Source organism: Anomaloglossus baeobatrachus, chromosome 1 (genome assembly GCF_048569485.1).
Source record: "Anomaloglossus baeobatrachus isolate aAnoBae1 chromosome 1, aAnoBae1.hap1, whole genome shotgun sequence".
NCBI lineage: Eukaryota > Metazoa > Chordata > Amphibia > Anura > Aromobatidae > Anomaloglossus > Anomaloglossus baeobatrachus.
Window position 1 is genome coordinate 288,423,621 of NC_134353.1, and position 27,742 is coordinate 288,451,362.

The 27,742-nt window shown below is 46.0% G+C and overlaps 1 protein-coding gene across 2 annotated transcripts in view; it reads left to right on the forward strand.

The window, feature by feature from the left end:
* Window positions 1-27,742, forward strand: part of EMCN (endomucin) — a 216,931-nt gene that overhangs the window by 71,293 nt on the left and 117,896 nt on the right. For both annotated transcript variants that reach the window (XM_075336840.1, XM_075336850.1), the window contains exons 4-6: window positions 20,694-20,747; window positions 20,934-20,996; window positions 25,643-25,750. In XM_075336840.1, coding sequence (XP_075192955.1) covers window positions 20,694-20,747; window positions 20,934-20,996; window positions 25,643-25,750 — 225 coding nt within the window. The remainder of the gene's footprint in view (window positions 1-20,693; window positions 20,748-20,933; window positions 20,997-25,642; window positions 25,751-27,742) is intronic.

Consider the following 27,742-nt stretch of genomic DNA (forward strand, 5'->3'; position numbering starts at 1 on the left):
ACAATTCCAGTCATTTACATGCTGGAGCACACGCTAAACGCTATTCGGAGTCAGGGGGTGAGACAACAGGAAGGGGAGGAACTACAGGAGGATTCATATGCGCAAGGGACAACAACATCACCAAGGTCCAGACGTTCATCATCACCAACGCGGCAGGCATGGGACCATGGGGGACAGGGATCAACAAGGGCGCATGGTAGCAGGCGAAATGTTGAGGAAGGTGCAGGAGAACATGAAGAAATGGAGGACGAACTGTCCATGGACATGGAAGACTCAGCGGATGAGGGAGACCTTGGTCAAATTTCAGTTGAAAGAGGTTGGGGGGAAATGTCAGAGGAAGAAAGAACGGGTAGCACCTCTATGCCACAAACACAGCGTGGACTTGGTCCGCATGGCTGCGGAAGACACATGAGCGCCTTCTTGCTGCACTACCTCCAACATGACCCTCGTATTGTCAAAATTAGAAGTGATGATGACTACTGCCTTGCCACACTATTAGATCCCCGGTACAAGTCCAAATTTTGTGACATAATTCCAGCCATAGAAAGGGACGCACGTATGCAGGAGTATCAGCAGAAGCTGCTACTCGATCTTAGCTCTGCTTTTCCACCAAACAACCGTGCAGGTGCAGGGAGTGAATCTCCAAGTTGTAACTTGACAAACATGGGACGGTCTCGTCATCTTCAACAGTCTACCCGTCCCAGTAACACTGTATCTGGTGCTGGTAACAGCAATTTTATGGAATCTTTTCATAATTTTTTTAGACCGTCCTTTGCAAGGCCACCAGAGACAACAAGTCTGACACATAGTCAATGGCTGGAGAGGATGATACAGGAGTATCTCCAAATGAACATCGATGCCATGACTTTGCAAATGGAGCCTTGCTCATTTTGGGCTTCAAATCTTGAAAAATGGCCAGAGCTCTCAACTTACGCCTTGGAGATTTTGTCGTGTCCAGCTGCCAGCGTTGTCTCTGAACGTGTCTTCAGTGCTGCTGGGTGTGTGCTGACAGATAAGCGCACGCGTCTGTCCAGTGACAATGTGGACAGACTAACGTTCATAAAAATGAACAAGTCATGGATCCACAAGGAATTTACTACCCCTGTGTCATCCTGGGGAGAGTAAGCGCTGCCACTGGTGGGGTGTCTGTGTGGCCCAATTTTTTGAAAAAAAAGGGATACTCCGCTTGGAGTAACCCTTGCTTGCTGTGTTTTTTAAAATGATCCAAGATGAACAGATCTGGGATCAGGAAAGACTTTGCTACCTACCCCGGGGTCATCCTGGAAACGGTTAAGTATGGCGTATTTTTGAATGTGCTTGATGCAAATCTAGCTGTGAAGTGTAAAACTGCGGCACAACTGCTGCCACTGAATGGGTGGGTGTGTGTGGGGCCCAATTTTTGGAAAAAAGGGAGACTCCGCTTGGAGTAACCCTTGCTTGCTGTGTTTTTTAAAAGGAGCCAAGATGAACAAGTCATGGTTCAGCAAAGACTTAGCTACCTACCCCGGTGTCATCCTGGGGACGGTTAAGAATGGCGTATTTGTGAATGTGCTTGATGCAAATCTACCTGTGAAGTGTACAACTGGGGCACAACTGCTGCCACTGAAGGGGTGGGTGTGTGTGTGGCCCAATTTTTGGAAAAATGGGAGACTCCGCTTGGAGTAACCCTTGCTTACATTGTTTCTAAAAATGATCCAAGATGCACGGAGCTGGGATCAGGAAAGACTTTGCTACCTACCCCGGTGTCATCCTGGGGACGGTTAAGTATGGCGTATTTTTGAATGTGCTTGATGCAAATCTAGCTGTGAAGTGTACAACTGGGGCACAAGTGCTGCCACTGAAGGGGTGGGTGTGTTTGTGGCCCAATTTTTGGAAAAAAGGGAGAACTCCGCTTGGAGTCACCTTGCTGTGTTTTACATGATTTTAGAAGGGCGGGCCATGCCTATATCTGTGTGTCCTCCTCTTTTTCCTTGTCCAGCTCTTTTGTTTTCGCATGAGTATATGTCCTTGTCACTTTCCCATGTGTTTGTGTTGTGTTGTGAGTTGTTTGTCACGTTTTGGACACCTTTGAGGGTGTTTTCTAGGTGTTTTTCTGTGTTTGTGATTGCCTGCCATTGTTTCCTATGCGGTTCGAGTTCGGTTCGTCGAACGTTCGACGAACCGAACTCGAACGGGACCTCCGTTCGACGAACCGAACTCGAGCCGAACCACGGCCGGTTCGCTCATCTCTAAGTGGGACATACTCCAGAACACCTTCTGCCTCAGGCCCAGCTGCCACTACATTTACCTATTGGTTAGTTAGGGAGATATGTAATGTCCCTACTGTGCTAACTGGTTCACATATCTATAGTTATGTGGACCTTGCCACTGATGGCATTTCACCGTACACCCCTGATTTTGTTTGCAACAGGTTTGTGTAGGGCAGGGATTGGCTGCTTGGAAAAGTAGTGAAGGCTGGGAACTATGCACTATGGGATAGCCACCACTATAAGTTTTTTTTCTAAAGTGTCTGTCTCCACCAGCCAGAATGGCAGCATTTCAAAGGCCAAGAATTTTGAAATGCTGTCATTCAGGACCAGGGATCATGGGTGAGTAGTGGGGTACTCTCTGTTTCTCTCCAGTGTTTGAGGTATGGACAGTTGAACGCCTCCATGGAATGGCGTGAAGATTCTCAGGGACACTGCTGGTGGTGGTGATGGTGCTATTGCGGTGACCCACGTGGAGGTGCCAGATGTTGCAGAGGGACCAGCTGGGATATGTAGTTCCACTGGCAGCAGATGGAACTGTCACGGTAGCTGAAGTGGGCCGCTGGAGCCCTAAATTCTCCCTCGTGTCCACAACAATTGTCAATAGCGGGAGGTGGCACTTAATGGTATAGGAGACCCCCGGGGGCGCTCCTGTAAAATAGATGTCTGGGTGCAGGTGTTGGAGTGTTCTGGATGTTTGTGCAATTACAAGCAGCTAGACACATGGGTGAACTTGCAAACATAACACTTTACTCGAGTGAATAGTGGCATACAGCCTGTTTCTTAAAAGCAAAGTGGTGGCAGTTCACTGTATAGGGTGCACATAGTATTTTGCCTATGAAAGTAGGTGTCTTCTCCTTATGAAACAAGCAAGCTTAGGTCTCTCAGGGCAGCTGGAGCACAGTTCTCACTTGTTGCAGGAGGTAATATAATGCACAGTCGAGGTAATGCTTTGTTGATGAAGGAACCTTCACGGGTTGGCTCCCCATGGCAACACACTGGTGGTATGTAGCTACTCATGGTTTTGACACTACCGTTCCCTATTAAAGGGGGTAGGGCAGACAGAGTTTGTGGCATAGAAGTTACGTTATACTGGTTCTGACAGGAAGCACAAAGGAAACCAGTATGCAAGAGAGCTCATGTTCAGCCTTATCCTTGTTGTAGTAAGCTTCACTCCTTTGTGGAGGTGATTATATGAAGAAAAAAATGTTCTCTCAGCATGGACTGGGATAGAGATTCTGGGAGCTTCTTCTCTCGCCTGACTAGACCTGTTTTTTTCCAGTTTACTGGATATGTCAGCACTGAGATGGGAGACACCTCCCAGCTGTTCCCATGGCAGCTTGTCGTGAGGAGACTGAACACCTAACTTTCGTATGCATACATTGACCAGTAGATGGCAGCAAAGTACATTTAACAATCCCCAGTGTATGTGCAGCATAACACAATACAAATGGTTGGGTATCAGTGTACTTAATCTCTGCAGTGACTGGTGCATAACTTGGAGCTCAGGTTACTTGGCTGATTTTCAAGGGGATGAGGTGGAAGCCCTTTCAGCAGATCACTGGGTGAAAGACAGAGAAAGAACCGGAGGCATGCTCAGTCATTCAATCTAAAACCACCTCTACTTGTTCTGGCCTCACAATTTGTCCAGAGGTACTCGGACCTACGACGTTATGATGAACATCCTGTTGCCCGCATGCACCAGAGGAAATTGTTTCATTTGGGTGCATAGCAGGCACAGAGTGACCACACCTTCTCCCTGCAGCAGCTCGACCACCACCACTAGAAGCACCAGAGCCACATCTACGTACCCTATTTCATACTCTCTCCATTGTCTGCACCCCAAAATGTGCACAATAGAGAAGAGAGAAATTGAGTGCTCAGGAGATTACTACACTGTAAACATATTCAATACTAGGCTCTATTAGATAGTTTACTCTGCAACAGGCTCTTTTAGGGTACTTTGCACCACGGTCTATTAGAGCACTCTGCACCAGACTCTGTTAGGGCATTCTGCACCCAGGGTCTGTTAAGGCACTCTGCACTAGGCTCTGTTAGGGTATTCTGCAACAGGTTCAAAACAGAATAGTGGCACAACTCATGATCCGGTGTTCATACAAGCCGGGTCACGTGATGCGTTGACCAATCACAACCATGACAATACTTGGCATGGCTGTGATTGCCCCTGAACTGGAACCATACAATGGACTTTGTGAGAATTAGATGTTCGGAGCTCTATATTGGATACTGGGTATCAGGTATGTACCCCAAACTTTACAGTTTGGGTTCACTCATCACTATAGATAAGAAAACCTGAATTGTAAATTTTGTGGTTTGTACAAAACATGGAATTTTAAAAAAAAACCTCATTGTCCAAGTTTGGAGCTTGGGTGCTGTTCGTATGCTAAACACTTTATCGAGCATTGGGGTGCTCGGGTACACTCGATGCTCTGCAAAGTGAGAACAGTTTGCAGTCTCTAGATGGCTGGGGGTAAAAAACACATTTTCGGATGCTGTGTGTAAAAAAAAAAGCAAAACAAAAAAAGTCATCTCTGCTCTGTTTGAAATGCTCTGTTTATGGCTGGCTGTACATAGGCAAGAGCCGAACTGCCCAATTATTGACTTGCAATAGGGGTTCAGGCTCCGGAATCAAGTTCGGGTCAAGTCTGGGTCCTGAATTGAACTTTATCTAAGGTCCACCTGATCCCAGCGAGCCCAAATTTCCACGGGTCCGTTCATCTCTACTCATCACTAATGACATGTTATTGATGGTTCATCTGATGATGTTCAGGTGCATAGTATGGGAGACAATGAAATGGCATAGCAAAAGTGTAGCACATTGATATCCATTTTTTTTTCAGTCTGCACTACCTATGGAATTTGACCCTCAACATGAATACATACCGCACCTTATATGAAAACAAATCACATACATAATCATCACTCACTGTATACAATAAGGGAAGACATTGTACATATTATTAAATGCAATCTATCAGATTATGATTATCTACATATATAAAGGCAGAAAAGGCTAGGGGTTATAACTAGCATCAAGATAATTTCTTTCATAGGTAACATTAAGAAAGGAGAAACTAATATTAGAACTGCACTGCACCCGCCTTGGTCCATTCCAGTTTTTGGGCTATAGCACTGAGCAGCCACAGGTATTGTCCAATTATGCTTAAGCCTGCTTTACAAGTGTCGATATGTCGTGTGATCGCATTTGCGATCGCACCCGCCCCCATCGTTTGTGCGGCACGGGCAATTTGTTGCCCGTGTTGCACAAAGTCATAAACCCCCGTCACATGTACTTACCTTCCAAACGACCTCGCTGTGGGCGGCGAACATCCTCTTCCTGAAGGGGGACAGACATTCGGCGTCACAGCGACGTCACACAGCGGGCGGCCAATAGAAGCGGAGGGGCGGAGATGATCGGGACGTAAACATCCCGCCCACCTCCTTCCTTCCGCATTGCTGGCGGCTGCAGGTAAGCTGCAGTTCATCGTTCCCCGGGGTGTCACACGGTGCGATGTGTGCTGCCTCGGGAACCATAAACAACCGGAGCACAGAAGGACGTTAGATTTTTTTAAAATGAGCGACGTGTCAACAAGCAACGATAAGGTGAGTATTTTTGCTCGTTCACAGTCGCTCATTTGTGTTACACACTACGATATGTCAAATGAGGCCGGATATGTGTCACTATCGACGTGACCCCGACGACATATCGTTAGATATATCGTAGCATGTAAAGCGGCCTTTATTGTTCAATTGCTTGACTTCTCACTCAACACATTGCAACAAAGTGGGTTACAGTGCAATTAAAATGTTGCTTACCCCTTTCACAATTTAGTGCTACCAATAACACAGACATGATTTGTATGCTAATTATACCATCTAGCCTACTGTGCCTTCAATTAGATAGGGAATCCTGACTTGATTAGTTCCATTTAAGTAAAGACAAGTAAAAATCTAGAAATGCTGTGATTAACTTAAAGTAATCTGCAGTATCTGTATGAGAAAAGTACCTTTTTGTAGCATTTTTCCATTTATGTGCCCAGCTTGATGCTGCTGCTAATCTTTGCTATCAGGAAAGTTCTCTGGACTCAATCAGTTTCCTCAAATTTTTTAAAATTCACAATTTATACTCTTCTTCATTCTACCTGTGTGTTACGGCTGAGACTTTGCTCCTTCCTCCGACAAGCAGGGCAAAATGCTATATCTATTGGCTTCTTCACTGTGCAGAGAACTGGCTGTAGAGAAAGTGACTATGCCGAATAACCATCAGTACTCAGCTTTTTGGATAGACCTGCACATTGATATATGCATTGAGCACCAGGATCGCTTTTTAGTGTTAATTTTAAATGATCTACACAACTAACAACTATTGGTAGTACAAACTTACTTAGAAAACTTGCTTTGCAGCCTGCACTTAAATTGCATCCTCGCCTGCTCAGCAGCTCTCACTTGGTGTGAATGGAATTTGTAGGCCTCTAACCACCTAGCATCACTTTCTGAAATGCCCAGTAGTTTTAGCCTGGCAGGTTTTAATGGACTTTTTATTAGATACAGTCCATCACTTCTTCCCAGTCTTCCAACAAGATCAGAGATATATACCCTCCACTTACGACTGGGGCCACATGGGGATTACTGTGATCCCCTCGCATGACACTCAGCTCACGCTGGCTGTACAGCAGAGCCGAGTGTCATGCGAGTGTCCCTGCGACTGAAGTACCATCATGCGATCAGACCTCAGCTGCGGGGGGCGGGCCGGCACTGAGGAGGGGAGGGAGGGATTTATCTCCCTCTCTCCTCCGTAGCCGGCTATTGCCATTCTCGCCCTGCACTCGCAGTACACCGGTTTACCGCGAGTGCAGTGCGATTTTTCTCTCGCCCCATACACTTGAATGGGTGAGAGAGACAACAGGATCGCATTACACTCGCAGCATGCTGCGATTGTTATTTTGGTCCGATTAGGGCTGAGAAAATAATCGCTCATATGTGCTGTCACACAGGCTAATATTCGTCCGAGTGGAATGCGATGTTTTATCGCACTCCACTCGCATCGATTTTCATGCCGTGTGGCTTAGGCCTACGTAGGACTGTATGAAATTATTTAGTACCACTAGAATGGAGAGAGGCACAGATATCAGAGAGTGGTTTAGTTATATCTAACATGTCCAATGAGTTTTCTAAGCTAACAGGTAAGTTTATAATTAGAGATCCAAATTCTGTAACATTCAAGTGAGGGTGCAAGGGGCTGTAACCAGGGGCGTAACTACCACGGTCGCAGCGGTCGCCACTGCGACCGGGCCCGGGAGGTTAGGGGCCCGCCCTGAAGATAAACAGCTGATCGTGTCAGGGAGCGAGAGCTGCATTACTTAACTTGTAACTATACTATACAATCTCTTTTACAAGTGGCCGGCTCCGCCCCCTCTAGCCTCTTTACCTGTGACCTCGGGCTGACTGCCTGCCGCGTCATCTACTCTTTTACAGCCAGGGTATGGAGACAGTGACTGGCTGCTGTTTGTGACTGTGGATGAATGTCGGGCCGGCAGTGCAGGAAATGAAGATTCAGGTCAGGACTGGAGGCTGCAGACAGTGGCCGACACAGTTACAAAGTTGGTGACTTGTTTGTGAGGCTCAGCCTCTGCTGCCTCCCTCTCCCATTAGCTCTGTAGTAATGGGCAGCCATGTGCTGGACAGGGTCAACAGTAACTATAATGCAGAAAAGTGGATCTGGCCCTTTTTGCATTATATCTTTATTATAACATGTAAAGATTCACCAAGCTGCCAGTGCTTGGAACACTAGAATCTGGGGGGATGGGGGATAAGGGACTGAGGCTGATCTATGAGTTGGTGGGGGTCACAACCCACAGAATCAGTGCCATACAATGAGTGTAAGCAGTGGGCGACGCATTTGGAGCAGTTTGTTGAAGGCAGCCAGGTGCTTTGCACTATATATGGCTAAATGACTGTGCACTGCTGAGTGCTATTACACTGTAACGCTATGTGCACAAGATGGAGATTTGTTTGCAGAAATTTCTGCATCAAGTCTGCATCTACTGGCAGGAGAAATGCTGCAGCAAAAACAAAGGGTTTTGCCACAATTTGGTGCATTATATGTATTTTTGGTTTCGTTTTTTTTTTCCATTACTTTTAATGGGGAAAACGCAGCATAAACACAGAAAGAATTGACATGCTGCAGTTTTTTTTTCTACAACCAAATCTGCAAGGAAAAGATCCTGAACGTGTTCACAATACTTCAGGATTCTCATTTACCATATTTTTCGCTTTGTTAGACGCACTTTTTTCCCCTGAAAACTGGCGGTAAAATGAGGATGCATCTTACAAAACAGATATGGCTTTATGAAGGCGGCGGTGATCGAGCGGGCTCATAAGATGCGCTCAGAGGTGTCGCGTGGACAGCATTGATCTGCGGGCAGGCGGGCTGTGAGGGTGTCTCAGCGGCGGGTGCATTGAGCTGACTGCAGGCTCAATTGAATCGCTCACAGTTCACGCGATGAACTTCAAGAAAATGGCCACAGAAGCAGCGCTTGCGCAGATTGACACAATGGACTTTAAGAAAATGGCCATGGAGTCCTATCTACGCACGCGCCACCTCCGCGGCCATTTTCTTGAAGTCCATCTCGTCAAACGCGGATGATTCAATGGAGCCGGCAGTCAGCTCAATGCACCTGCCGCCGAGTTGCCTCCACAGACTACCCGCCGCCATGACACCCTGTGTTGTGACACCTCCACAGCCCGCCCGCAGATCAATGGCGGCCGCTGCAACAACCTTGAGCGCATCCTGTGACCCTGCTCCATCACCACCGCCCTGGTAAGCCATAGCCGAGGGATTCAAATGCGCCCATGGCTACACCCCGAGCCACAGCATCGCTGACCCTCCTGAGCCGCAACACCCCCTCCTCCAAGCCTGCAGAATCGCGACCCTCCTGTGACCTTCCCAAGCCACTACACCACTGCCGCTCCCCCCTGGTGAGCATTAGGATTAAGACGCACTGGGATTATAAAATGGACCCTCTTCAACATTAAAACTTATTTTTTTGTATTTTCCTCCTCTAAATCTGGGGTGCATCTTATGCCAGAAAAGTATTTTATTTTTCATTTTATAAGGATTTCCTGCAGCAGCATTTACTGAACTGTACACTGACAAGCTGCAGAATTTATGCTAAACTGTGAACTGTATATATATATATATATATATATATATATATATACCTGTCCTCATGGGTGTAACTACCGCGGTCGCAGCGGTCGCGATTGCGACCAGGCCTCGGAGGTCAGCGGCCCGCGGCCGCCCGGCAGATCAGCAGCCATCTCCTTTCTGTGAGAGGAGCTGCGCTGTTCTGCACCAGACCACGCGGCGGCTGCTATATGACCCAGTCGCCGCTGCTGACACCGGGCACCCCCTGTTTGGTGTCAGCAGTGGCGTCACCGCGCTCCCGTCTCTCACCGCGCTCCCGTCTCTCACCGCGCTCTGCTTTGATATTGCATAGAGTGGCCGGCGCCGCTCTATGCATCATCAGTCTTCCCCTGTGTCTGCGCGGTGACATCCCTCCTGTGCAACTGCTGTGTGTGGTGAGAGCACAGAGCACAGGAGGACGCCGACCGGAGCCACGGGGGAACGATGACAGAAGTGAGGACGGACAGCGGTGAAACAAGTAGAGGTGAGGACAGAACTGCAGTGGAAGGAGGAGAGGTGAGTACTTGTTTTTTTATTTTTTTTTTTTATAAATCAGTGAGTACACGGGGAGGCTGGCTGCAGGACACATGGAGTCCTTGGGGAGGCACTGGCTGCAGGACACATGGAGTCCTTGGGGAGGCACTGGCTGCAGGATACATGGAGTCCTTGGGGGGGCCCTGGCTGCAGGACACATGGAGGCCCTGGGAGGTGCTGGTTGCAGGACACATGGAGTCCTTGCGGGGGAAATTGGTTGCAGGACACATGGAGTCCTGGGGGGGGGGGCGTGAGGCTGGCTGCATGACTCATGGAGGCCTGGTAAGGGGCTTGCTGCATGACACATGGAGACCCTGGGGGGGCTGGCTGCATGACACATGGAGGTCTCTGGGGCTGCATGATACATGGAGGTCTATGGGGCTGCATAATAAACATGAAGGACACCTTATACATGGACTATATAAGTGCATTGTACATGGAGAAGTATGGGGCTGCATAATACAATATGAAGGTTTATGGGGCTGCATTGTAATACATATAGAACTATGGGGGCTACATTATAATATATGGAGGCTACTTTATATATGGAGGACTATGGGGGTGCATTATAAAACATGGAGGACTGTGGTGCAGTATAATACATGGAGAACTATGGGGTGAATTATAATACATGGAGGACTATGGGAAATGCATTATAATACATGGAGGACTATGGAAGGGTATTCTAATATATGAAGGGTTATGTGGGACCCTTTATACTATATAGAAGGCTATGTGGGGGCCATTATAGTTTTTGAAGAACTATATACGAGGGGGGACAAAGATACAAACATGGGATGGGAACGTTTTATGCTGAGGAAAAAAGGCTCTTTCCCTCAGCACCCAGATTTCCCATGCTCTGATATGGGAAAGCTGGGTGCTGAGGGAATGATGTATAGCAGAGCATGGGAAAGCTGGGTGCCGAGGACAAGATGGATATCAGAACATGGGAAAGCTGTGTGCTGAGGGTAAGAGCCAAGTGTCAGCATCATAATCCTGTACCCCGAGTGTCAGTGTCATTATCCCGTACCCTAAGTGTCGGTGCACGTACAGGGGGGGCCCCGGTACAAATTTTGCACCAGGGCCCATCAAATTCTAGTTACGCCACTGGCTGTAACTATAGGCGAGTGTGGATAGCTCCGCAACACAACACGCTGCTTTTAAATGAGAGGTTTGGGTGTGTGTGTGCTGGGGTTGTTTCCTTAGTTATCTCTAGGTCAGGCCTGTTGCACGCCTCACCTGGTCCAGGGGAGTCACATACACTCTTAAAAACAAAGCAGACTTTACTGGGCACAACACTTGTGAATAGGATGCAGCAGGCAGTACAGTTCATTTTGTCTTCTGCAAAGCACAGAGGCACAAACACAGCGGTAACTGACAATGGCACTTTCTTGTGAATGTTTTACTGGCCAGCAAGTTAAAGTCCTCCTTCTTCCTAAGGCACTGGCACCCATGGGTCAATATGTTTCGCTGGGTTCCCTGCACACTACCACAGACGGTACGTCTCCGTCAAGGCCCGCTCTAAAGGCCCCATCACACACACAGATAAATCTTTGGCAGATCTGTGGTTGCAGTGAAATCATGGACATATTGTTCCATTTGTACACAGCCACAAACCTGGCACAGATTGTCCACAATTTCACTGCAACCACAGATCTGTCGCAGATTTATCTCTGTGTGTGACAGGGCCTTTAGACCTTCCATCTCTCCATTGTATTCTCAGCTGGGCAGCACCTACACTTTACTGGGTCCTCCAAGTGTGAGTAACACTGGACTCCCTCAGTTCTGTGACTTTTCCTCCCTTCAGGTCTACTCCAACCTGCCACCTCTATGATCGCTGTTGCCTCAATCAGTTTCCTTTTACAATTTCTTTCCGCTCTTCTCTCTTCTGTCCCCACAGCAACATACCCCGTTCTCCACGCTGCTGTATCTATTTTCTTCGCTTCACTGCTACTCCTAACTAATACCAGAAAATGCTCCACACTATATACCCTCACTGTGGGCCAGATTCTTCTCATTAACCTTCTCAGAGCCCAGGACCAGTGACCCCTAGTGGTGGCTAATAGCACAGCACCTAAAGACACACACAAGGATTTTAAACATATTATTATTAGGCTAGTTTCACACTTGCGTTCAGCACAGTCCGTCACTATGGAGAATAGCGCAGTCCGTTAACGCACTGCGCTATTCACCATAGACTTGTATGGACGACGTACTGTAACGTAAGTGTCAGCGTTGCATCCGCTGGACGGCACAGCGTCATTATTTTGACGCTGCGCCGGGCGGATGGAACGCTGCATGTAACGGGTTTTTTTGAGCAGCGGAAACCTTTATTTCTCACTGCGCATGCTCTCTTTTTTTTTTTAAATCAGAAACTTTATTTTATTTCTCGGTGGCCAAACGTTCAGCTGATCGCCCGGCCGCCGGCATGTCAGGGCACTCAGCTGAGCGCTCGGCCGCCGGCATGTCAGGGCACTCAGCTGATCGCCCGGCCGCCGGCATGTCAGGCCACTCAGCTGAGCGCTCGGCTGCCGGCATGTCAGGGCACTCAGCTGATCGCCCGGCCGCCGGCATGTCAGGGCACTCAGCTGAGCGCTCGGCCGCCGGCATGTCAGGGCACTCAGCTGAGCGCTCGGCCGCCGCCATGTCAGGGCACTCAGCTGATCGCCCGGCCGCCGGCATGTCAGAGCACTCAGCTGAGCACTCGGCCGCTGGCATGTCAGGGCACTCAGCTGAGCGCTCGGCCGCCGGCATGTCAGGGCACTCAGCTGAGCACTCGGCCGCTGGCATGTCAGGGCAGTCAGCTGAGCGCCCGGCCGCCGGCATGTTATAGTGCTCAGCTGAGCGCTCGGCCATCGGCTATTAAGAGCGATCAGCTGATCGTTCACAATAGTCGGCTGCCGGTACTGTAAAGAAAAAAAATTAAATAAATAACGCTTTCCGTTATTTTGTACGATCCGTAGCATTGCGTTGTGCCACTATATGCAACGCATCCGTTGCATCCGTCACACAACGCAATGCTACGGAAGCCGTTCAACGCAAGTGTGAAACTAGCCTTACACATATAAAACTCTCTCATAGAACAACCACGTCTTCCAGGGCTTACAAGGCACAGACCACTCCTTACATACAACCTATAAATTTGTTTCTTTCTTTATCAGAATTGATCAGTCATTATCAAAATTCTAATTTCTGAGGTAAAATCTGTATCCAGTGAAGAGTTTCCCAGTACTGAGATAGGAGATGGCAGATGTTACTGATGAGAATCCATGATGGAAGGAGGGAGGAGCTAGAGGCAGAGGGAGGAGCTACAGGCAGAGCTCCATCCCCTCCTTCTTCTATCTACATAGACTCCCTCATTTACCTCTTAGCTAAGGGGAACTGTATATTGATCGATATCAGAAGTCACCTGAAAACAACAATTATTGAACTGAGAAACAGGGAAATGGGAGTGAGAGAGAGCTGATACAGAATCTTTAAGGAGAAATAATGGAGATTTAGCCAAGTAAAAATGGTTGTCCAAGTTAATTAAAAAATTGTAGCTTGGCGGTGTGCGGTAGCCATGGGCAATGTGCTTGTCCTCTATGCCCCGCCATGCTATATGAAAATGGAGGTCCTGGCTAGGTGTGTGTGTGTCTTGGTGTTGCTCTTTACCTGAGCAATACGCCTCCGCAGACTGCTCATAGCCATTTAATACTGCAGGCCAGGACCAGATGGTTCACATTGAATTAAAAGAGGCCAAGGCCCGAAAATATGTTTTTTTACTGAACTTGAACTCTATTACACCTTCATACACCAGGAAGCAGGCACAGTTATTCTTGTACGATTACTTTTTAACAGCAGGCATGGACACTTCTCAGTTACATCAGATGACAGTTCCTTTCTTCTGTTCCCATACACTTGTATCTCACCACAGTCCAATCAACAATTTTGAAAACTCTCATAATTCCTCTAAAGAGGTTGCATTAGTATGACACCTCACCGTTGCATACAAGGTCAATTCTAAGAAGATCATAGTCAGGCATCATCAATCCCCCTGTAGAGGAACTCGGGTACCATTAGGCGACTATTAAACACTTCCACTATTCACAAATAGGGTACCTTTGGCTAATGTCCCTCTGACACACGTCTCTTCTTCTCCATACAGGTCTCTCGTTTCACCTGGGTCTCTCTTCGCTTCGTTTACTCGGCCTTCCTGGCCTGAGTTCTGGTCTATTGGACTTTACCATCTATTGGTTTCTATAATCTTTCACATTTCTCTTCCCAGTTCCCTGGTCCTTAGATCTTACTTTCTGATATAGTCTCTTCTTTCAACACACAACTACCGTGTTTCCCCGAAAATAAGACCTCCCCAAAAATAAGACCTAGCAGGAGTTTTCAGGGAGGCTTAAATATAAGACATTCCCTGAAAATAAGACCTAGCAGCGGTCAATAATGAAGTGTCCGTGCAGTGGTAAAAAAGTTAAAGACACTGCAGGACACTTCATTATAGACCAAGGACACCACCAAAGGACAGAAGAAAGAAGAGAGAAGACCGTGCAGTCATACTCACCAGACACTGACCGAGAGCAGGTGAGCGCATCAAGGTCCTGCGGCGGAACACACACATCAGATCACATATACACACACACATCACATCACGCACGCACACACACTACAGATCGTATACACACACTCACCACATCCAGCGATATCTCTTGCTTCTTGGTGGCGTAAGGACCTGCGGCGCTGTGCAGTGAGCTTCCAGGACCTGCAGGATGATCACATGGCTGGAAGCACATGGTATCTCAAGATGTTGTGTGTGAGCGCAATTGTTCCAGTATGTGCGATTTCGTGAGTGTGTGTGAGTGTGTGTGAGTGGATGTGATCGGATGTGTGAGTGTATGCTGTCTGATGTGTGACTATGTGTTCTGATGTGTGAGTGTCGGCTAGACGCAGGGCAGCACAGCTGCTGGAAGATCACAGGGAGGAATGATGTGGAATGTGATTGTGTGTGTGTATGTGTGTGTGTGTGAGATTTGATTTCTGCAAGTGTCAGCCAGACGCAGGGGAGCACAGATGATAGGAGATCACAGGGAGGAATGATGTGGAATGTGAGTGTGAGTGTGAGTGTGTGTGAGATCTGATGTATGCGGGTGTCAGCCAGATGCAGGGGAGCACAGCTGCTGGGAGATCACAGGGAGGAATGATGTGGAATGTGATGTGAGTGTGAGTCTGTGTGTGTGAGATCTGATGTATGCGAGTGTCAGCCAGATGCAGGGCACCACAGCTGCTGGGAGATCACAGGGAGGAATGATGTGTGTGTGTGTGTGTGTGTGTGTGTGTGTGTGTGTGTGTAACGGGGGGCTGTCTGATAATAAAATCTAAAGGAATATCAGACAGTCAGGGTCCACCGTGCAGAGACTCTGTTGCAGACTATGGCAGAGGATAAGGGGTATATAAGTGTGCCACTGTAAATAATAATAGCAAAAGTGCAGAGTGCAATACCTCTGTTAAACTCACAGAGGAATATAATAAGAAAATAAAGCAATTCCTCCCTTACTTGGAGGGTGTGTGGAATGGTCTCTGTTAAAGATCACAGAGACAAAAGCAGTGAGTGTGAAATGGCACGTACCTAGGTCCGTTCCTCTAGTGGTGCCAGGAGACGGACAGCAGCGTAAGCCGCACAAAGCTCCTACCTGCGTTCGCTCCACTAGTGTGCGAGGAGACGAACCACTAGATATGGCACCTGCCTAGGTCCGCTCTTCTAGTGGTGCAAAAGAGACGGACAGCAGCATAAGCCGCACAAAGCTCCTACCTCTGTTCGCTCCCCTAGTGTGCGAGGATACGAACAACTGCCAGACGCAGTATAAGGAATGTTACCCTAGCGGCAACGTCCACCTACGAGTAGAATCACAAGGCCCAGCCGGACCATGTGCCTCAGGCACCTGCCTATGTCCGCTCCACTAAAAGGTAAGGATACGGACTGCAGCCGAAGCTGTAAGGTATAAGAACGCTATCCTGCCGGTAGCGCTCACCTAACATAGACAGAGAGATGCCTAGAGGAACGTGCACAGGGCGTCTACCCTCATGCATGAACCAAGAGGACTGAGCGCTGGGCTGCGTGCGTCTGGGTCTTATATAGACTCTGTGCCTCATCCAAGATGGAGGACACCAGAGCCAATCCGCTGCCAGAATGACAGCAATGACGTCACGCTGGCCTATCACCGAGCAAAGTGTCACAAGCACATGACCAGCGACCAATCAGCTTAGAAGGTGTCAGAGACATGTGACCTCGTGTCAGCGATGATGTCACCCGCACATGTGCAATGGCTCCAAGATAAGACTTAGTCTCCAGCACTTGCACATGTGCAGTAGCAAGAAATCCGGACATAGTCTCCAGAGCCACAGCAACCATAACAGTACCTCCCCCTCAAGGGCCCCCTCCTGGCGACGCAGGTAATCGGCAACTAAGTCGGGAGCATGGACAGCCTCCTCAGGCTCCCAAGAGCGATGTTCCGGGCCATAGCCCTCCCAATCTATCAAGAAGAACCTGCGCCCTCTAACCATCTTAGAACCGACTATGGCTCGTACTTCATAGCTAGAGCGAGAGGAATCAGAGGCAGGAGAGTGCACTTCACGAGCGTGAGGTAAAATAGCCGACTTTAGCAGTGAAATATGGAATTTGTCATGGATCCTAAGATGGACGGGTAACTTCAATTGGTAGACTACAGGATTTACCTGTCGAAGAACCTCATAAGGACCCAGGAAGCGAGGAGCAAATTTGACAGAGCTCACTCTAAGTTTCACATGTTTTGCAGAGAGCCACACAAAATCCCCTGGAGAAAAGACAGGAGCCGGGCGACGAAACCAATCGGACACTGTCTTCATACGGTCCTTAGCTGCTTGGATCGACTCTTGAGTCCGATCCCAAACCTCTCTGGCATTAGTTGCTCAGTCGGCCACAAGAGGAGAAGGTGCAGCAGCGGGAAACGGTGCCGGTACCCTAGGATGTTGCCCATTATTGAGTACGAATGGTGTCTGCCCAGTGGCCTCAGCCAGCGAATTGTTAAGGGCAAATTCTGCCCAGGGTAGGAGGGAAGACCAGTTATCGTGGTTCTCAGCAACAAAGTGTCGAAGGTATATAATCATGGATTGATTGGTACGCTCAACCAAACCATTGGTCTCCGGATGGTATGCCGAAGAGAGATTCAACTCAATTTGCAGAAGGCTACAAAGATCTCGCCAGAAACAGGAAGCAAATTGCGGGCCTCTATCACAAATGATACGATCTGGCATCCCGTGAAGCCTAAAGACATGCTTGAGGTATAGTTTGGCTAGTACCCTGGAAGACGGGATTCTCAATAACGGTACGAGATGAACCATCCGGGAGAAATGGTCCGTAATGACCCACACAAATCTATGTCCCTGTGAACACGGAAGATCACCCACAATGTCCATGCCTACCACCTCCCATGGTCTATCTGGCACTGGTAAAGGATGCAAGAGCCCAGCCGGTCTCTGCCGTAATGGACGGTTGCGAGCACACGAGTAGCAGGAACTGACATATCTCTTGACATGGCTGGCTAAGTGTGGCCACCAATACCACCTCTCCAGTAACTCTCGTGTCCGCCTAATACCAAAATGCCCACCCACCTTTGAGGTGTGGGCCCACGACAGTATATCATTCTGTCGATCAGGCGGCACAAAGGTCTTGCCCGGTGGGATTTGGTCTAACGTCACAGGGGAGAGCGTATGAAAAACCCTGGAGGGAAGGATAAGACGAGGTTCGTCAATCTCTTCCTGGGTAGAAACCATAGAGCGAGACAGAGCGTCTGCCTTGTTATTCTTACTCCCAGACAGATAGTTGATGGAGAAGTGAAAGTGGGAGAAAAACAAGGACCAGCGGGCTTGGCGAGGATTCAGACGCTGAGCGGTTTGTAAGTATGTCAGATTCTTATGGTCTGTATAGATCTAACAGTCTCAGGGCCGCATCATGGGTAACCTGCGGACCCATGAATACCACAGGGCGTCTACCCTCATGCATGAACCAAGAGGACTGAGCACCGGGCGGCGTGCGTCAGGATCTCATATAGACTCTGTGCCTCATCCAAGATGGAGGACACCAGAGCCAATCCGCTGCCAGAATGACAGCAATGACGTCACGCTGGCCTATCACCGAGCAAAGTGTCACAAGCACATGACCAGCGACCAATCGGCATAGAAGGTGTCAGAGACATGTGACCACGTGTCACAAGCACATGACCAGTGGCCAATCAGCTTAGAAGGTGTCAGAAACATGTGACCTCGTGTCAGCGATGATGTCACCCGCACATGTGCAATGGCTCCAAGATAAGACTTAGTCTCCAGCGCTTGCACATGTGAAGTAGCAAGAAATCCGGACATAGTCTCCAGAGCCACAGCAACCGTAACAGTGTGTGTGTGTGTGTGTGTGTGTGTCAGCCAGATGTAGAGGAGCACAGCTGCTGGGAGATCACAGGGAGGAATGATATGGAATCTGATGTGCGTGTGTCTGTATAAGTATGAGTGTATGTGAGTGTGATGTTATCTATACGAGTGTCAGCCAGATGCAGGGGAGGACGGCATGCAGCACACTTGCCGAGAGATCACAGGGAGATCTGGGAGCCACACAGGCGCTCAGGGCTGGTAAGTATGATGATCCTGGAAAGGGGGGGGGGTCTGTTTTTGTGGGAGATAAACTTACCCCCAACCATGTCTCCTCGAGAATAAGACACCCCCTGAAAATAAGACCTAGTGCTCTTTTCAGGACAAATAAAAATATAACTCAGTGTCTTATTTTCGGGGAAACAGGATACATCACAGCAGTCAGTTAAGTAACAGGCCTTAGGTCTTGCTACACCAGACTCTTGTTACTGTCACCTCCCAGGAAACACCTCTCTTGTCTTCCCATATAATTCCTCACAGACTGATTCAGTCTCACCCTTAACTTTTCCTGGGACAGACTAAATACATCTCAACCATCAAACACATTTAAAACAGCGCATTACATTGCAAATCTTCACATTGTCTTCATGGAGGTGTGGGCAGCACTTCCACTCCCTTATAAATTTACTGTTTTATCCCATTACCGCATGCTTGCAATAAGGTGGCACAATCTGAAACTAGTTGATGGAAGTGAGAAAAAGTGATAGATTGCTTGTAACAAATTTTTAGCCAATGTTCATACATGCTGAGGATAATCAGAAATCAAATCAAAACATACAGATTAACAGGGACTAATTTAGAGACAGAATATACAGTTTACATGCCATCAGTCTTCAGCTGTGTGTTTGTATCAAGGGACCAGTAGTGAACTGATCCATATGAAAGATGAATAGAGAAGAGCTGTTGGATACTCCAAGGAATACACAACAATCAATAACATAGTTTTATAAAGAACTGTCCCCTTTTAGGTATTACTAATCATATCTACTGGTATACTGAGAAGTTAAACAAATAAAAACCTGCAACACATTTTAGAAAAAATGCAGTTTACTGCTCATCTATATAGTAGCAGTATCCTGCGATCACTCCCCAAAACAATTGGATAAACAAGAAAAAAGAGTTTTTGACTGGTCAAAAACCATGCAAAATTTTTATTTATATATAATTAGAAAATGAGGTTCAGAACAAGGGACCTGAAGGTACATAAAGAATGCACAAATGCAGACACATAGAGAGAAATTACAGTGCGTACAGCACATAAAGGCACTACAAGTATGTTAGGTCTCAAATATAACAAACATATCAAAGTATATAAAGAATAAGAGTGATAGCAGTACAGTTAGTAAAATACAGATTGAGACCTCTAAAAATAGTAACCATACCTATTAAAGTCCCAGTGCTAATGAAAGTGGTGGATAACCTCCTTGAGGAAACCCCAATGCATGTTTCACGTTGATTCTTACTGCTTATTCATGAGGAAACACATGCTTAATGGCGAAAAATGCGTTGGAGTTTCCTCAAGGAGGCTATTCACCGATTTTATTAGTACTGGCACTTTAATAGGTATGGTTACAACTTTTAGAGGTCTCAATCTGTATTTTACCAACTGTACTACTATGACTCTTATTCTTTATATACTTTAATATGTATGTTATATTTGAGACCTGACATATTTTTAGTGCCTTTATGTGCTATACTCACTGTAATTTCTCTCTGTGTCTGCATTTGTGCATTCTTCTATGTGCCTCCAGGTCCCTTGTTCTGGACCTCATTTTCTAACTATATATAAATAAAGATTTTGCATGTTTTTTTGATCAGTCAATAACTCCTTTTTGTGGTATACTGAGAAGGCAATATGGAAATATTTTGATCCTGGCAATGTAAAGCTTTGCCAATGATAAGTGTTATTATTATTATTATTATTATTACTATTATTATCATCATCATTATTATTATTGTCACTTAGGTTGAAAAAACAGTTTTCTTAACTTATTATTAATAGCAACAGTTACAGTTGTAATGGCATTATGATTCTTTTATTGTATATTGCAGTATTTCTTGGAAATAAGATCCATACATATTTATAACTACCTAAACGATACTTATCTGAATACATTAGACAATCTGCAAATTGTCCACAATGCTATGTATTCCCAAACAAATGACAGTTCTAGTTTAAGAGGGCTCATATAATTTTCACGTAAGCTATCATAATTTTTATCATGTTCATTATACAAATGATAAAATGTGTTGATTTGCAGAAAATGGCTCGACTCCAACACCTCCAACAGATCTCCCTACGACCAGCACTTCTGGTAAGATGTTTTATGGACTCTGACATTGAAATCTTTATGATGTTTATAAGCCGTACACCTTGTGCAAATAAACACTGAATGTTTCATGCTGCTAAATATGGAAACATCAGGTTGTTACATTTCACTTCATTTGTTATTTGATGCATTGTCCAGATGTTCCAACAACAAATGATTCTGTTATTCTAGATCCGAGAGATAATCAGACAAAGAATGGAACTGAAGCAACAACAAAAACGAGTAACACAACTGGTAAGACAAGTGATCATTTATCTGTATCATATGTGAGCTGTTCACTTCTTTGAGTTGTACCTGTGGACCTTGATCAGACGTCCATGTAGCATGTAAGTGTTTTATCTGTTTCTTCACGGATACCACATGTACCCATTCTAATCTATTGTAGTATTCACATGTACGTGTTTTTACACATATCGAGTGTCTATGCAAAATACATAAGACATTGTCCTTTTTTTCTGGCAGCATGGATGCCAGGGGCTAATACAAGTCTATGAGTCCGAAAAAACAAGTACAGCACACAGTTGGTATGGGTGTACAATCCGTGTTCTGCACTTGTTTAACATTTCAAAGTACTACACTCCAACCTCTCCACCATGGCCAAGACCAAAGAGCTGTTTAAGGACAGTAGGGACACAATTGTAGACATTCACAAGCTAGGATGTTCTACAGGAAAATAGGGAAGCAGCTTGGTGCGAAGGCAACAACTGTTAACACAAATATTAGAAAATGGAAGAAACAGAAGATGACTGTCAGTCTTACTCAGTCTGGGGTTCCATGCAATATCTCGCCTCGTGGGGTAAGGATGGTTCTGAGAAAGGTCTGGAATCAGCCCAGAGCTACATGGGAGGACCTGCTCAATAACTTGAATATAGTTTGGACCACAGTCTCAAAGATTACAGTTGGTACACTACGCCGTCATGAATTAAAATCCTGCAGGGCATGCAAGCTCCCCTTGCACATGCCAGCACATGTCCAGGCCCATTTGAAGTTTGCCAATGACCATCTGGATGATGCAGAGGAGGCATATGGCGAGATGAGACCAAAATAGACTTTTTTGGTATCAACTCCACTCGCCGTGTTTGGAGGAAGAATAAGAATGAGTACAACCTCAAGGATGCCATCTCAATCGTGAAGCATGGGGGTGGAAATATCATACTTTAGGGGTGCTTCTCTGCCAAGAGGATAGGATGACTACACTGTATTGAAGAGAGGATGAATAAGGTCATTTATCACAAGATTTTGGCCGAAAACCTCCTTCACTTAGTGAGACCATTGAAGATGGCTCATGACTGGGTCTTCCAGTACGACAATTCCCCCAAAACACACAGACAACTAAGGAGTCGCTCAATGAGAATCATTTCAAGGTCTTGGCCTATCCAGTCTTCAGACCTAAACCCAATAGAAAACCTTTGGAGGGAGCTGAAATTCAAAATTACCCAGTTACAGCCCTGAAATCAGAATGATCTGTAGAAGATCTGTATGGAGGAGTGGACAAAAATCCCTGCTGCAGTGTGTGCAAACTTGGTGATGAACTACTGGAAACATCTGACCTCTGTAATTGCAAATAAGGGTTTCTGTACTAAATATTCAATTGTTTTTCTGTTGTACCAAATACCGTATATGCCGGCGTATAAGACGACTGGGCGTATAAGACGACCCCCAACCTCTGCCCTAAAAATATAGAATTTGGGATATACTCACTGTATAAGACTACCCCGCTCCCAAATGAAAAAAAGTCTGCTTTGATTGCAACATGTTAATTTTAATTCCGCGAGAGCCGTACAATATGTTTTTAAAGGGCCATTGACAGATCAATCGCTCCAATGTTCACTTAGTACAGCAAGGAATGCTCCTCCCTGCTGTATAAAGCCACAACTGGACTGAAACAATGGTACTACACTCTGCTACAAACAGACACACACAACTCTGCTACAAACAGACAAACACACAACTCTGCTACAAACAGACAAACACACACAACTCTGCTACATACAGACAAACACACACAACTCTGCTACATACAGACAAACACACACAACTCTGCTGCTCTGTGGATACCTGAGGAAGGCATTGATTTAATGCTGAAACGCGTTGTATTGAATAACAGGAGCAGTTTGATATATTCTGATATATTTCAATAATAAAACAACTTTAATATTAACGGAACCTGTGTATTGCAAGCGCTCAATAGACCGATAATTTAATCACCTACTACATACAGACAAACACACACACACAACTCTGCTACATACAGACAAACACATACAACTCTGCTACATACAGACAAACACATACACCTCTGCTACATACAGACAAACACATACAACTCTGCTACATGCAGACAAACACACACAACTCTGCTACATACAGACAAACACATACAACTCTGCTACATACAGACAAACACATACAACTCTGCTACATACAGACAAACACATACAACTCTGCTACATACAAACACACACACACACAACTCTGCTACATACAGACAAACACATACAACTCTGCTACATACAAACACATACAACTCTGCTACATACAGACAAACACATACAACTCTGCTACATACAGACAAACACATACAACTCTGCTACATACAGACAAACACATACAACTCTGCTACATGCAGACAAACACACACAACTCTGCTACATACAGACAAACACATACAACTCTGCTACATACAGACAAACACATACAACTCTGCTACATACAGACAAACACATGCAACTCTGCTACATACAGACAAACACATACAACTCTGCTACATACAGACAAACGCATACAACTCTGCTACATACAGACAAACACATACAACTCTGCTACATACAGACAAACACACACAACTCTGCTACATGCAGACAAACACACACAACTCTGCTACATACAGACAAACACATACAACTCTGCTACATACAGACAAACACATACAACTCTGCTACATACAGACAAACACATACAACTCTGCTACATACAAACACATACAACTCTGCTACATACAGACAAATACACACAACTCTGCTGCTCTGTGGGGCCTGCACCCGCGGCTCGGTGGGTACAGCACCCGCGGCATCGGCGGGGGGGGATTGGCAGGGCATACATCTGGGGGGTTAGAAGCAGCTCACCGGGGCCCCTAATGGGCACAAGTCCCCCTGTGTTAGATATCTCCCCCATAGTGCTGCCCATGGCCCCTATATAGATCGCACAAGTCCCCCTGTGTCAGATATCGCCCCCATAGTGCTGCCCATGGCCCCTATATAGATCGCACAAGTCCCCCTGTGTCAGATATCGCCCCCATAGTGCTGCCCATGGCCCCTATAGATCGCACAAGTCCCCCTGTGTCAGATATCGCCCCCATAGTGCTGCCCATGGCCCCTATATAGATCGCACAAGTCCCCCTGTGTTAGATATCGCCCCCATAGTGCTGCCCATGGCCCCTATAGATCGCACAAGTCCCCCTGTGTCAGATATCGCCCCCATAGTGCTGCCCATGGCCCCTATATAGATTGCAGAAGTCCCCCTGTGTTAGATATCGCCCCCATAGTGCTGTCCATGGCCCCTATATAGATCGCACAAGTCCCCCTGTGTTAGATATCGCCCCCCATAGTGCTGTCCATGGCCCCTATAGATCGCACAAGTCCCCCTGTGTTAGATATCGCCCCCATAGTGCTGCCCATGGCCCCTATAGATCGCACAAGTCCCCCTGTGTCAGATATGGCCCCCAGGCTGCTGCCCAAAGTAAAATAAAACCCTCTTTCCTTATCTCCTCCAGCGCTGAGCTCCCTCCTGTCTGGCTCCGTGCTTCTGTTCTTCCACTTCCTGGTTGTCAGTGCGGTCATGTGATCGGCACAGCAGGCTGAGCTCTCTGCCTGCCTGATCACAGTGGAAGCAGGGACACAGGGAGAAACGCTGCAGGGGTAAGTAAAGATTTTTTATTTTAGAATGAGCAGCAGCCTGGGGGCCAAATCTAACACAGGGGTGGGCATGTGCGATCACACTGGGACGCAGGCTCATATAACATGCACCGCTGCCCCAGCCCCTCACTGCGTGCGATTTCAGCACCATTGGAGATGGACAGCGGCTGTGCATATTATATGAGCGGGTGCAGGAGATCAAAGGCTGCAGCCCGCAGCGTTCCCCTGTGCTCCAGAGCTGCTGCCCCCACCTCCCCTGGACGCTGCAGTGTACACCCCCCCCCCCCCGTATATCCGGCGTATAAGATGACCCCCCACTGTAGCCATTATTTTAAGGGGGTAAAAAGTCATCTTATACGCCAGTATATACGGTACTTATTTTATGCAATTAAATGCAAATTCATTATTTAAAAATTATGCAATGTGATTTTCTGCATTTTTTGTGGGGGATTCTGTCTGTCACATTTGAAGTGTACCTATGATAATAATTAAAGACTTCTCCATTTTTTGTAGGTTGGAAAACTTGCAAAATCGGCAGTGTATTAAATATTTATTTTTCTCACTGGCGTAATTAAGAGTAGTTCATCCCAGCACTAGTGACCAGTGGCTTAGTCTTCACAATAGGTTCCTTATAAAGCAGTAGAATTTGATAGACTCTTTGAGCATGCAGGGGAGCAGCTAACACATGACTTTTACCAGCTCTGAAACTCAACACTAGCTGGGATTGGGAGCTCTTCTTAGCAACACATGACTGGTCAGCATCATTATTCAGTTTCTTATGATGAAAGGAATGATGATATTCAACCATCTAAAGTATCTTCTCTTCCATATAAAGTCTTTTTCATGTCTTAATCTCAAATAGGGTCTGGGATCCAATCATTCATGGACAGGATTAATTTTACAAAATTGGAAAAGCTTAAAACTGAATGACTTGTATTTACGTAACATTCATAATTGTCTTTACAGATCAGTACCAAGTGCAAAATTCTTCTAGTACATTATTAACCAATGATAACCTCACTACAATAAGCTGGACCACCACTATATCAAACCACATTGATATCAAGCCATCAGGTAATACAATGTTGATATTTCAGAGAATATATACAACTCTATTTACCATTTGTCACATGTTTTTATTATCATGACTAAAACGTACACTTCATATTATTAAACTATACATTAATAATTCAAAAGGAATGTATTGCTGATAAAACATTTTGGTGCGGCTCACAGTCCCTTGAGTCCCTACTGTAGAAGAATATATTTTGGTTTACTTGGTTGACCCAGTATCCAGGTATCACTTTTTATACTTCGTAAGCTATTCATTTTTTTTTTTGCAGAAAACACACATTTGGGGAAAATCTAATTATATTTAATGTACTCTCTTACTCTCTTATCAGTCTATACAAATCAAACGTTGAACCTTATTGATGGATTTGGTGCAGATTACGCCTGTGCATGCTGTGTAAGCAAGTTAGTAATTTCTTAAAGGTAATTTTTGTGAGTGAAATACACTCCTATGCTATTGGAACTCCAAATTAGTAAGATTTGCTTTACAAGCACTTGGGAAATCAATGCAGCACATACGCATTGTGGTGTACTGACAGATTCTGCTTTATTACATCATATAAAACACAAGACACAAGAGTCTTTATATTCACCAATAGTTGAAAACACCCCATAGACATCATGATGCAAATGTATAAAACATTTTATTAGTAATAGTGCACAGGGTATTACAAAATAACAGAGCAATAATCAAAGAGAACCGGAATGGGTAGTGAAGGAAGAGGGGAGAGCCCCACGTGACCCAGGAAGTCAGTTTAATAGAGGCAGGACCTGCCAAACAATCTAATATGAGTAGCAGCCAACTATCCATAGAAGGCCCATATAGGAACCAAAACATCCAAGTGCCACTAGTCAATAACCCAAAAACATAGACAATAGCCTTATGTTAGGTCATACATCCGTATGACTAAGGCCTGTGTGTGGGAACCTGACATGAAGGCCGGGGTGTGCCACACAGCAGGGCTATAACCCTAAATGACAAACAAACAGGGGTGCCCAGGCTGTGTAGCTCAACCGACTAGCTATGAGGCTTACCCGTAAGGCAGACAGTCCCGGATCCTGAGGCACGTGGGGACCGACGTCCCAACACGTGTTTCGTCCAATACTTCGTCCCCCGACGAAGTATTGGACGAAACACGTGTTGGGACGTCGGTCCCCACGTGCCTCAGGATCCGGGACTGTCTGCCTTACGGGTAAGCCTCATAGCTAGTCGGTTGAGCTACACAGCCTGGGCACCCCTGTTTGTTTGTCATTTAGGGTTATAGCCCTGCTGTGTGGCACACCCCGGCCTTCATGTCAGGTTCCCACACACAGGCCTTAGTCATACGGATGTATGACCTAACATAAGGCTATTGTCTATGTTTTTGGGTTATTGACTAGTGGCACTTGGATGTTTTGGTTCCTATATGGGCCTTCTATGGATAGTTGGCTGCTACTCATATTAGATTGTTTGGCAGGTCCTGCCTCTATTAAACTGACTTCCTGGGTCACGTGGGGCTCTCCCCTCTTCCTTCACTACCCATTCCGGTTCTCTTTGATTATTGCTCTGTTATTTTGTAATACCCTGTGCACTATTACTAATAAAATGTTTTATACATTTGCATCATGATGTCTATGGGGTGTTTTCAACTATTGGTGAATATAAAGACTCTTGTGTCTTGTGTTTTAAATGCATGTTTGAGTTGTTGCCTATAACCTTTGGATCTCAATGTTATATTTATTACATCATATGACCACTTTATATAGTATCATATACAAAGAAATAACTTCTCAGAACTATGCACCAATAAGAGCGGTAGGGGTGTGTATAGAAATGTGAAACTTCCACGCCCATTATAGTTAGCTGAGCCCTATGACATCATTCGGTAATAAGACAAGATGGTTTCTATAAAAACAAAATGTATTGTATTGTCTCACATTTTTCAGCAGGTTTTTACTATGTAATTTGAGAGCAACATGATGTAAGGGAAGAGATGCTGTGTAACGACTCAATGA